The sequence below is a fragment of the Hyperolius riggenbachi genome, chromosome 12 (genome assembly GCF_040937935.1).
Source record: "Hyperolius riggenbachi isolate aHypRig1 chromosome 12, aHypRig1.pri, whole genome shotgun sequence".
In the NCBI taxonomy this organism is placed as follows: domain Eukaryota; kingdom Metazoa; phylum Chordata; class Amphibia; order Anura; family Hyperoliidae; genus Hyperolius; species Hyperolius riggenbachi.
The window spans coordinates 17,570,334-17,582,651 of NC_090657.1; the positions used below are offsets into that span (position 1 = coordinate 17,570,334).

Consider the following 12,318-nt stretch of genomic DNA (forward strand, 5'->3'; position numbering starts at 1 on the left):
ACTGGCTATACTGGGCACTTTACTAGCTATACTGGACACTACCTACCTATACTGGGCACTATACTAGCTATACTGGGACACACTGGGGGGCTGCACCAATCCAGCATTTCCTACCCCCGGCTTATATGGGGGTCAATCATTTTTCCCTGGTTTTTCAGGGAAAAGTTGGGGGCCATAATTATCGAATCTGATGGACAATGGGCTGTCAAATCTACAGATATATGGTCACCTTAAAGTGTACCTGAGGTAACATGTGGCATGATGAGATGTACACGAGTATGTACAGTACACAACATGTCATCCTGTTTTCTACCATCCTACAAGTTCCTAAATCTATTCTAATGTGCTCTGGCTTACCGCAGCACTTTCTGCTTTCACCGTCTTTGTAATAAATCATCTTATCTTTCCCGTCGGACTTGTCGCCCTGTGTCTGGAAGGCTGCCAACTCTTCACTGTGATCTGCTTTGCACACCCCTCTCCAGTCCCCTCTATGCACACTCCCGTGTGTGTGTGTTATTTACATAAGCCAGCAGTGTCTCTGCTCCAGAGAAGAGAGCTGGGTAAAAATCATCCTCTGTTAAGCCCCATCTACCTGATACGATTCTTTGTGCGATTCGATTACGATTCTATTTACGATCCGATTAAATCCGACATGTCCGATCGGGATTTGATTAAATTCGATTTGCCATTGTTTGGCAATGGCAAATCGAATTGAATTGAATCCCGATCGGACATGTCGGATTTAATCGGATCGTAAATATAATCGTAATCGAATCGCACAAAGAAGCGTATCGTGTAGATTGGGCTTTAGGCTGTGAAAAGAGCTGGCTGACAAATACTGAGGAATTACAGACAGGAAGAAACAATCAGCCTCACAGCCTGTCACTATTCAGTGCATGAGAGCTGCAGGGGGACAGAAGGTAAACACACAAATGATCTCTTGAGATTCTAAAGGAAGGCTGTATACAGCCTGCTAGTGTATGGGTGTATTTTCTATGTGTGGACATACTGTACATCAACCTACTTCCGGTTTTGGTGGCCATTTTGTTAGTTTACAAACAAACTTTTTAAAACTGTTTTTGAGTACTTTTAATGTGGCGGGGAGCGGCGAAATTGTGACAGAGGGGAATAGGAGATGTCCCCTAATGCACTGGTATGTTTACTTTTGTGTGATTTTAACAATACAGATTCTCTTTAATAATCAGGGTGTTTTGTTTTATATTGCTGCCTGAAAGAGGTCATTTTTGAGGATGGAAGTGGCAGCTTTTGTCTTGTCGGTACCTTGTTGGGAATAGAGTAAACATCACTGATAAGCAAATTACAGCCATAAAAGTTTTCCTGGCAGAATATATTTTTCTACATATTTTGGAGAGCAGAGGGAGAGAGAAAGGATCAATATAGATCATGTATTTTTATTTAGGGGAACTTTATAGACTGCAACTGAGCAGAGACAACAAAACATTAAATCTACTTTCCAAATGTTCAAATATAAAATAATATCCTGGGCTGTCTAAAAAAAAAGTCATTTTTAGGAGTAGGAGGATAAATATAATTGTTCATCAGTTAATTTTCACCTCGGGTTCACTTTAAGTGACCCAGGGGAGAGAGGGATCCATCCCCAAATAAAAGATGAGTCAACACTGCTATGCTTTGCTATGCATGCAGAGTAAAGGACTATCAGTAACTTAGTTTGAGAGACAAATGTCACATTTTACACAGATGAGAATATTAGAACTATATGGGCATGACAATAACAATTTTTAAGAATTTTAATTTCCATTAAATGTATATTTTGATAAAATTCATTATATTTTCTTGGAAATATGGAGACAAGTGAAAACTTCATTGCAAAAATGGTTTCCTACAATTGCTCAACATGTACTTCCTGTTAACTACAAGTATGTACAGTATTCTATCAGGGGACAGGTTTTCAATTGTAATGTATGGATGCTGGGAAATGTAGTCTGGCATCTATTGTTCTCTGAACTTTGGGTGTCACATGCTCACATTTGACTGGCCTCCTCCTTGGCTGAATCCACAGAGGAGAGGAAGCTAGCTGTATTTCAGTGGTAAGCACATTAGGCACACTAAACAGGTATTCTGTCCATCACTTTGCTTCTATGCACTGTTCACATTTCCTTGTCCATTAGATTTTGCCTCTGTTCACTAATGGCTTTTGCATAACTTGAAAGTTGGTAAAAAATGCACAAATAAGCAGATGGGCAAATTTATTTGAAAACTGTAGATACACGTTTTTCTCTCTTGCAAACAAGAACATGGAGCTTTGGTACAGAACACAGATATACTGTATAGTCCCAGTGTTCTCCCCAGAAATTTTTTCCAACCGGGTGGCATGAAAAAGTAGCCGGGTGAGACAAGATGAGAGAATTCAGGGTCAGTGCTTTTCTGCACAACTCTGCTTACAGCAGAGGAGAAGTGAGCTGATGACAGCCGGGCGGTCACCAAAACTAGCCGGGTGGAGCACCCGGCTAAAAGAGCCTGGGGAGAACACGGAGTCCAATCACTGCCAGCAACAATTGACCAATGAATGCTCACTGAGGAAGTACAAGTGTGCACAATAAATGGGCTCCTATCTCACAAGCAACCTGCTAAATGTATAATTAGACACTCTCTGTTGGGCTCATTGACGGATGCCATGCATGCTGAATCTCACTGGTGTTTACCTGCGGGGTGGTCGCTGTTGTACACGTTGTGCCCAGGCTGTTGGGCCGAATGGAGACTGTTGCTGCCCGTGGCTGGAAGGTGGTGAAGGTCTGCTGCCCTCCAGTGGTGGATGGAATTATTCCTAGCACCTTTTGTTGCACCTGAACCACCCCTGAAATAAGAAGAAAATAAATTCTTACGGTGAGACCCCCACAACCTCTGCCCGAGCCTGTCGTCAGCACGGCTCTTACCTCCCTGTGTGGTGGGCACATTCAACGCTACTATCTTGCTATTGGCTGGCAGAGGCAGCTTAGTGAGCACCTTCCCGGCCATAGACACTGAGCTTCCACTGATCTGGAAGGTTTGGCCAGATGTAGTCATGGAAGAGGTGGAGGAGGCTTCTGTGCTGGAAGCTGGAAGACAGTTTATAAGACAGTACGTCTGGCCAGCACATCTACTGAAACGTTCTACAGCCCTCAGCACAGAGACTCTTGCATTAAAGTCAGCCAAGTCAAGAGTTTACAATATTCTTCAACACTAAAGCTAATTGTCTCTTCATGTGGAAGTGCCGTTATACTTTAAAGAGGAACTTTATCCCAGGATTGAACTTAATACGAATCAGGGAGAAGCTGACATCACCTTTCCCACAAAAAGTCTTTACCTTTTCTCTAATAGATTATTGGGGCGTCAGCACGGCTGATACTGTGGTGAAAACCCTCCCACAGAGTGATGTCATGGCCATGGCCAAGACCATTTCCTGTCTGTGAATCTTGTTGCATTGTGGGAAATGATGGCTGTTTCCAGCTGCCAAGAAAACAGTATCTCCACGTGTGACCTTACCTTTTCACATTGTTAATAGAGCGTGTTTATAGATAGTGGCAGTTGGTGCTGTTTTTTTCCTTGGCCGCCAGCATATAAGATGGTGGCCTGCAAGCTCGCGGTGGACATAAGCTAATTGCATGGCGAATTATCACTCACTTCTTGATCTATTTTCTATTTAACTTCAGACTTTGCAAAGTATTCACTTATTTGTACCCCTACTACAATATCTCAGTAAAGTTCCTCTTTAGAGCAAACCTGAACTACATTTTCCAGTATTCGAATCCATCTCTGGCAATTTCTACATACATAAGTACTGTAGCTTTCCCTTTGCATATAGTCCTCTTATGATGCTGGTGGTCAGAGCTGCAGAATTTACATCAGGGGAAACCCCATATCTCTTTTGGAAATTCACAAGTAAGATCAGGTCAGCACACCGATGTCTCAATGCAGTGTTCCGTTTATTGCATAAGTCAACAGAGACTATGCAATAAACTGAACACTGCATTGAGACATCGGTGTGCTGACCTGATCTTGTGACTGTGGACTTTGAGGTGACGTGGCTTGGCACCCAGGTCAAGCACCCAACAGGAGGGAAAGGTGCGCCACTCCAAACTCCCTTGTTTTCTTTTGGAAATTCAGGAAATGATATTACCTGCAGGGCCCGATGTTCCCGGCCCTGCTGCTGCGGACGCTACATTGCTTTTCACTGTCTAATGTATCTTCTATAGCTGCCCCCGTAAAGCACAGAAAACTGATACTGCAGCTCTGGCCAGCAAGACGAGAGGACACAGTGCAGTTATACAGTATGTAAAATAGTTACGTTATGAAAAGATCACATTTAGATATGTACAATATAGCAAAGGACTGAGTTGCAGGAGAAATTTTAGCTCAAGTCTTCTTATAGATGATCCTGTAGCGGGAGGAATATGGAGGCCGCCATATTTATCTATTTTTAAACAATGCGCCAAGCTTGGATGTCCTGCAGATCCTCTGCTTGCTTTCTACACGATCAGCCATGGACCCAGAATGAGCATGCAGATTCGGTGCCATGTGCAAACTCACCATGCCAGCTGCACCATTCTTTTATGTGTGAGATTCAGACACCACGGGAACAAAAATAACTGGCAGGATAGCCAGGAAAATGGTCCTGATAAAAATAATTGGAAGGATAGCCAGGAAAATGGTCCTGATAAAAATAATTATGGCAGCTTTCATATTCCTCTTACTGCAGGGCTCCTTAAAGTAAACGCGAAGTGAAAAACTGATGAGATAAACAATTGTATCTATCCTTCTACTACTAAAAATTATATTTTTTAGATATTTTATGGTTTTATTTAATGATTAAACATTTACAAAGAAGGTCTCTTCTCAGTGGTAGTCTATTAAGTGTCCCAGAGCTAAAACACCTGAATTATTGACCTTTTTTATCTTTCCCCTGCAGTCAGAAGCTCTTCTCTGCTAAGAAATAGTTTTATGGTTGTAATTCTTTATCAGTGAGGATCACTCTATAATACGACAAGGATCTGACAAGAGAGAAACTATCACTTATATGTCTGAAAGTTAACTCTTCCAGAGACAAAAAAAAAAAAAAAAAAAAAAAGGAACACACTAGTTTTGAAAATGTTTGGCAATGTACAAACACCTGTTTATCTCATCATGACACTTCGGGTATACTTTAAGCTTTACCAAGCAAAAGCCCTTGCAAGAACTTTCATTTGCGTGATTTACCTGGTGTCGTCGGTTGTCCTTGCTTTACCCAGGTGGCAAACGTCTGGTGGAAGTTCTTGCCTTGCTGAAAGGACACTGTGGCAGGAGAGGTCAACTTTGTAGAAAGCACCACTTTTGTCCCTGGGGTAACCGGGCTACCAAGTGAGCTCATCACAACCTTGTGTGCCGTGGAAAGTGGTGTGAGTGTGCTGCTGGTTGTGGTGGTGGTGGAGGAGGTGGAGGAAGCTGTGCTGGTGGCGCTCAACGACTGCTGTTTCTGCTGCTCCAAGCGTTTCTAAAGGCAAATATTGTTCAGTGTTAGATGGAATAAGGACGAGTTTATACCTAGCTAAAAAGGACGAGAATGCCACAATAAAGTATTGCATTGCCCACTCCAACCTATCACAAAACAATGTCCCTACTGACATTTCAAAAACCAGACAATCACAAAAATCATCTCAACAACTGTGCAAAGATTTCAAGTGACTCTAAAGTCAACCTGAGCTTAACAATTTAGATGTGATGGAAAAAAGACATAACTTTGTAGGTCAGAGAAAACTGCTAAGGAGGGAGATTAGAGTTACCTTCAGGAAAGGGGGTGAGAATAAGATTAGGGAAAGAAGCTGGGTCATGGAATGGTTGTGGTATTCTGTATCTGCAGAACAGTGGGGTTGGTTCACAAAGGGTACTGATTTTTCACCGTAACTGTAAGGAGTGCTAAACCATGAGTTATGTCTAATAAGGAGAGCTAAACCATGAGTTAAAGAGAACCCGAGGCGGGGTTCTGACAATGCAATCCACGTACAGAGGCTGAGTCTGCCTATACTGCCCAGCCTCTGTTGCTATTTCAATCCCCCCTAAATTCCACTGCACTCTGCTATCCCCCATAAATCACAGCCGCGCTATGCGGGCTGTGTTTACATCGGTACCGTCGCTCTACGTCTTCCCCCCGCCACCTGCATAGCTCCGGTCCCGCCCGCGTCCCTTTCCTCCAATCAGCGGGTAGGGAAGGGACGCGGGCGGGGACCGGAGCTATGCAGGAGGTGGGGGGAGCGGCAGACTCACAGTAGAGAAACACTGTGTCGACAGCACAGCTGTGATTTATGGGGGATAGCAGAGAGCAGGGGGGGCTTAGGGGGGATTGAAATAGCAACAGAGGCTGGGCAGTATAGGCAGACCCAGCCTCTGTATGTGGATTGCATTGTCAGGACCCCACCTCGGGTTCTCTTTAAGTTAGATAAAGAGAGGTAAATCATGAGTTAAGTCATTTAAGCAGAGATAAATTGTGAGTTAATAAATAAGGTGAGATAATTTAACAGAAAAGCTTTGTGGATCAGGCCCATTGTATTGTCAATAGCCAGTTCACAACTCTCTAGAGCTGTAGGTATCAGGTGTTGTGCAGGCCTATCACAACTCAGACAAATACACCACTGAGATAGCCTGTCAAATTTTGAAGTTTTCAATATCCGTCTAAGGCTTCCCATACATTACTTGATATTGCGGGCTGACCAACCTTCCGATTCAATAATTATACCAAATTGGAAAGGATTTGGTGCCGCAACATTGCCACCCAATCGATCTTTCGATTTCTGGACGTAATTGGTCAAAATAATCGATTGGTAATGCTTTGAAAATCTGTCACATGTGCTTGATGTGGTGAACAGCGGTGGTTACAGCGTTCAATATCGCAATGACTGAAAGACCCGTGGCTGGTGTCCCCCTGCCCTGTGCAATGTTGAAGGCTCACCTGTCACACCAGTGTGAATCCTGGTGTCTACCAGTGTTCAACATCGCCGCCTGCAGCATGTGAAACTAGGCGCATGTAGCGACATCACTGCAACGCCCCTGGTGTCACATGGTTCAGGCGATTGGACACGGGAAGAGGCCAGGATTCATGGTGATGGACAGGTCAGCCTGCACATGCGGGGACACATTTACACTTGGAGGCAGCAAGACGTTTTCATGCTGAAATCCATTAGGATTGCTGAGCTGTGAGTGGGCAGGAAATTGGTCCCTCAATCAGAGATGGATGTATCCCATGGTCTGTCTGGCCTTACGGCAAGTTATGTATGGCCACCTTAATACCCCCCCCCAAAAAGGAAGTGTGATTGGATACCACAAGCAACAAGAACAGATTGCCATTCAGACACTTCAGAGCATTCTCCCAGCATTCAATTTGTGTCTCCGATCCGCTTTGAGAATTAAAAGTAAGTAAATAAGCCACCTGCTGGGCAGAGAGACGCTGCTGCTTCAACTGAGAATCCATCTGAGACTTGCCATCTTCTTTCTTCTGGTCAGAGCCCTTCCCCTGCTCACCAGACTGGCCCTTTTCCTTCTCCACTCTAAATGAGAAATACAGACATCATGCAGGACAAATAACATGTAAAGAGCTGGAACGGCGTCAGGGCAAGGCGAGAAAAGATTAGGAAAATGGCACAAACTACTGTAAAGTAGGGAACCCATCGAGACAGTAAGGCTAAGCAGTATTTATGGTCGATAAAAACATATTGAAGATACTCTGAAGTCTCTTAAAAATGAGATTTTTGCTTAAAAAAAAACTCTAACATAATTGCCCCTCCTAAAATGCAGCATCCCCACGGCTGAAAACTCCATAAATCACCCCCAACTCCGCCAGCAAAATCTGGGACTTTCTTGGTCGTGGATAATGCTACCCTAAGGAGGCAGAGCTTTGGGCTATAGCTCTGCCTCCATGCGCATCAATCAGCGCTGATCGCCGCCTCTTCCCGCCCCTCTCAGTTAAGGAAGACTGAGAGGTGCGGGGAGAGGCAGCGATCTGAGCTGATGGACGCGTGTAGAGGCAGAGCTACAGCCAAAAGCTCTGCCTCTATGCGGAAGGAGCCCCGCGATGTGCCCAAGGGAGTTAGGGGTGATTTATAGAGTTTTCAGCCGTGGGGATGCGGCGTTTTAGGAGGGGCAATTAGGTTAAAGAGGTTTTTTTAAGTAAAAAAACTCATTTTTTGGAGACTTCAGAGTCTCTTTAAGGAAAAACATTGAAAAGAGGAGTAGTGATAGTATCAACTCCATAAAAGGTTATTCAGGATCATGAAAAAAAAAAAAGAATGGGAAGAGCTAGAGAGGAAATAGATTGACATAATAGAACAGTAGACATGCTGGGCCACATAGGTATTAAATGTAACTGAATCTCTACATGAAGTCTATAGGGACAATACAGGATACCGTAGTGGTCTCAGGAGGAGGTGCAGTGAGCTGTAAGTCATCTTTACATAAAGCAGAAGATAACCTTTCTGAAAAGCACTTGATCTCCCACAGGTCCAGCTCCTCTTCGGGGACCCACGTCTCCAGAATAATTGGTCCCGTGTGTTTGGGAGTTTCAGGCCTTTTGGGCCGTAAAGCACTCGATCGCAGGCCTTTCCTCTGTGGAGTTGGGGTTTCTGCAGGAAGACAAACGCTAAGTAAGGAACCATCGCTCTGCTGCTGTCCGTGCAGAATAAATGCCAACAAGCAGTGACAGCATAGGGAGAGGCCTGTCATCTTACCCTTTGGTGCCTCTGGAACGCCCACTGGGCAAATGATCTTCCTGACACAGTACTCTGACCGGATCCCATACGGGCCGACGTCTCTTCTTTTGATGATTTCAGTCGTGGTGATCTTAGTTTCCGTTGATTCTGTCAGAAATTAAAAATAAATCAAAAATAAAAATCACTTACCAAAAATTGCTCATTTACATTGTTTTAACTACCTAAGGACCGCCTAATACCAATTGGCGTCAAGTCCTGGGGCGAGGATTTGCCAGAGATCAGAGCGCATCTCCGTATGACGGGGCTCCGCCTTCAGTCTCCCAGCGGCGATCGCCACTAGGAGACTGTTAGACGGCAAAACCACCGTCTATTTACTTAGTACAGCGCTGCAATTTAAGGCAGCACTGTAGTGGGGTCAGTCGTGTGAAATGGCTATCCCCCTGGGGGACTCAGGAGCGATCCGCTGTGATAGGCTGACGGGGAAGGGAGGGTTCAGGAAAAAAAAGCAAAATTTAATAGGAAAAAAAAAATATATTACAAACAAACAATCCTGGGGGCGATCTGTCCCCACCAACAGAGAGCTCTGTTGGTGGGGAGAAAGGGGGGGGGGGGAATAACTTGTGTGCTGAGTTGGACGGCCCTGCAGTGCCTTAAAGCTGCAGTGCCCCAATTAGAAAAAAATGGCCTGGTCACTAGGGGGTTTTAACACCACAGTCCTCAAGAGGTTAAACACCTTGTCCATAGAAAGAATGAGTGTATTCCATTTACTCAGGGTGCTACAGCACAATAGGGGAAGGGACATTGCACAGAGCTGGATAGAGAGAGACAAATGTCAGAAATATTTTATCAGTTGTTTTTAGGTCATCTCAAATAGCTGTAAGAGTTCTAACTAGAAAAAAAAAAGGTAGGGAAATATAATATATTCAGTATATTTGTGACCTTAAAGACCTGAACTCAGAACTTTCTCTCAGCTCTAAAAAGGTAAGCAACAGCATAACAAATTTTAAACATTTTCTTGTTACAACTTATTGAACTTCAACTAAGATTTTACAGTTCGGTAACTTCCTGGGAGCACAGAAAGGGTTAACTTCCTGTCTATACATATTGGCACTTTCTCTGTTTGCAATAGCGATAATAAGGTGCTCTTTATTTTGGAATCAATACTTTGTAGGCGTTTTTATGCAAAAGGGTCCAATGTGCATAGTCCCTCGATGTGGGTTTTATGTTCTGATTTTATGGTTTTTAGATTTTTTTTTTTTAATAAATTGTACCTCTGAGATGCAATTACCCTGATTTTGGCCACATTTCCCAATTGTTGAGCACTGGGTGACTGCAGGCAACACAGAGGCTGGGTTCTTAAAGACATTGGGAGTCATGAATTAAAATAAACAAAATCTAGTGGATCGTTCAGAAACAGCCTTATCAGTCTGCCAACAGAGCGTATACGTGCTACTGTCGGCTGAACGTCCGCCCAGTGGGAGGGTCTGATGGACCCGTCATTGCCGGCGGTATGGCATGTGTACGCGCCTTTAGAGTGACTGCTCTATTATAAATAAAATTGCTTTCTAGACTTCAGTCTAGAAGCACATTAGGCTGTGCAGAAACCCATGCTTTTCATGCAGCTTATAGACTTTCATTATGGGAAAATATGTATGCGTTTTCCACAATGCTAGCGGTTCTGTCTAGTGTGCTCCTAACCTCAGTCCTTCCTTGCAGCATACAACTCAAACTAAGCACAATTAGTTGACCTGTGTACAAGGAATAGTGCTAGTACCTAAGAAAAAAAAAAATCAGGTTTTTACTTTAAAAACTTCCTTAACATAATTGCCCCACCTGAAACGCTGCATACCTGCAGCTGAAAACTCGATCACCCCAAACTCCCTGGGACTGATTTTGGGGCTCCTTCCACATAGAGGCAGAGCTTTGGGCTGTAGCTCTGCCTCTACTCGCGTCCCCGCTCAGTCTTCTTTCACTGAGAGGGGCAGGGGAGAGGCGGTGATCAGCACGGAGGCAGAGCTACAGCCCAAAGCTCTGCCTCCCCCGGGCAGCAAAATCCAGGAAAGTCGTGAATTTCTGCCCCGGGAGATAGGGGTGATTGATCAAGTTTTCAGCTGCAGGGATGCAGAGTTTTAGGTGGGGCAATTATGTTAAAGAGGTTTTTAAAGTAAAAACCTAATTTTTTGAAGGCTTTAGAGTCTCTAACACCACTGTAACATGGAATATGTGAAGAAATGCAACGGGATGATGATATCAGCCTCAAGTCCTGAAGTACCGGCCTTACTTCTGTGCAAACTTCTAGTACAGTCCAAAATATCTGATTAATTGTGGGCTGGCTGACCATTTCACATACCTGTACGTGTGATACTACCACCGGGAGGCGGCTTAGCAGCCATGTCGTCCCACCGTAAACTGGCCCAGAGGAGACGCAGCATAAGGCTCACGCTAGCCAGAGATTTCACTGTCTGGAGCCGATATCTATGGACATACAATTATCAGTACTACAGAAAGATACACTTGTGGCAGCAACACACTCCTTAAAGGGAACCAGAGAGGAACTCAGTTTAAAAACAGGTTTAAAAACAGAAAAAGCTTTTATACATACCTGGGGCTTCTTTCCAGCCCCATACGCACGGATCGCTCCCACGCCGCCGTCCACCGCTTAATGTATCGGCGGTACCGGGTCCTGTCACTTCCGGCGGACGCGGCCAATTGTCCGCATGAGCAGGGGCTCCCTCCATACCCTTACGCATGCGGCTGCTCAGTATGCGGCTGCACGCGTAAGTGTATGCCGGGAGCCCCTGTGATGCGGACAATTGGCCGCGTCCTGCCGCCGACTGGCCGAAACTACGGGACCCGGTACCGCCGGATACAGGAAGCAGAGGACGCCGGCGTGGGAGCGTTCCGTGCATATGGGGCTGGAGGAAGCCCCAGGTATGTAGAATAGCTTTTTTCTGGGGCCTCTGGTTCCCTTTAACACATCATGCACCAAACCTACACACCCACACAGCCACATTACTAAACAATTCTGTGCATTCTAAAAGAAGGATCGCTGCTGAAGTAACAGAAAAAAGTTATGAGGCTGAAGACTAGTGTACATTCAGGATGGCCAATGCCATGCAAATAGATATGATGCAGAATTATGCAAACGTATGCAGCTTGAAAATGAACCAATCAAATTCCGCAGCAGCTTTGTTCCAATCTCACTGACTATCTCTCGTGTAAAAGTGGAGCAGTAATGGGGTCTTTGGCCAAAGCAACCAAACACCATTCTGCTTGGGGCTTCTGTTGAAATTCCATTTTTGTCCCCTTGATAAATAAGCCTTCGGGCCTTTTTCCACTGCACAGCTGAATCGCAAAATTGCTTGTGACTTTTAAATCGCTAGGGTTACTACTTTATCATAGAAATCATGAGAAGTATTTTCCACTATAGTGATTCGATTTACAAATCACAATCGCATTCTGGAGCGATTTTAAAGAGAATCTGTATTGTTAAAATCACACAAAAGTAAACATACCAGTGCGTTAGGGGACATCTCCTATTACCCTCTGTCACAATTTCGCCGCTCCCCGCCGCATTAAAAGTGGTTAAAAACCGGTTTTAAAAGTTTGTTTATAAACAAACAAA

The 12,318-nt window shown here is 44.4% G+C and overlaps 1 protein-coding gene across 6 annotated transcripts in view; it reads right to left on the minus strand.

Annotated features, from left to right (window-relative positions):
* The window catches only part of BPTF (bromodomain PHD finger transcription factor), a 108,594-nt gene that overhangs the window by 32,683 nt on the left and 63,593 nt on the right, over positions 1-12,318 (minus strand). For 4 of the 6 annotated variants that reach the window (XM_068263076.1, XM_068263078.1, XM_068263074.1 and 1 more), the window contains exons 14-20: positions 11,044-11,168; positions 8,712-8,840; positions 8,456-8,606; positions 7,418-7,535; positions 5,215-5,488; positions 2,916-3,077; positions 2,685-2,836 (exon numbers count right to left, since the gene is read on the minus strand). In XM_068263076.1, coding sequence (XP_068119177.1) covers positions 2,685-2,836; positions 2,916-3,077; positions 5,215-5,488; positions 7,418-7,535; positions 8,456-8,606; positions 8,712-8,840; positions 11,044-11,168 — 1,111 coding nt within the window. The remainder of the gene's footprint in view (positions 1-2,684; positions 2,837-2,915; positions 3,078-5,214; positions 5,489-7,417; positions 7,536-8,455; positions 8,607-8,711; positions 8,841-11,043; positions 11,169-12,318) is intronic. The other 2 variants (XM_068263079.1, XM_068263077.1) reach the window with 1 other exon arrangement.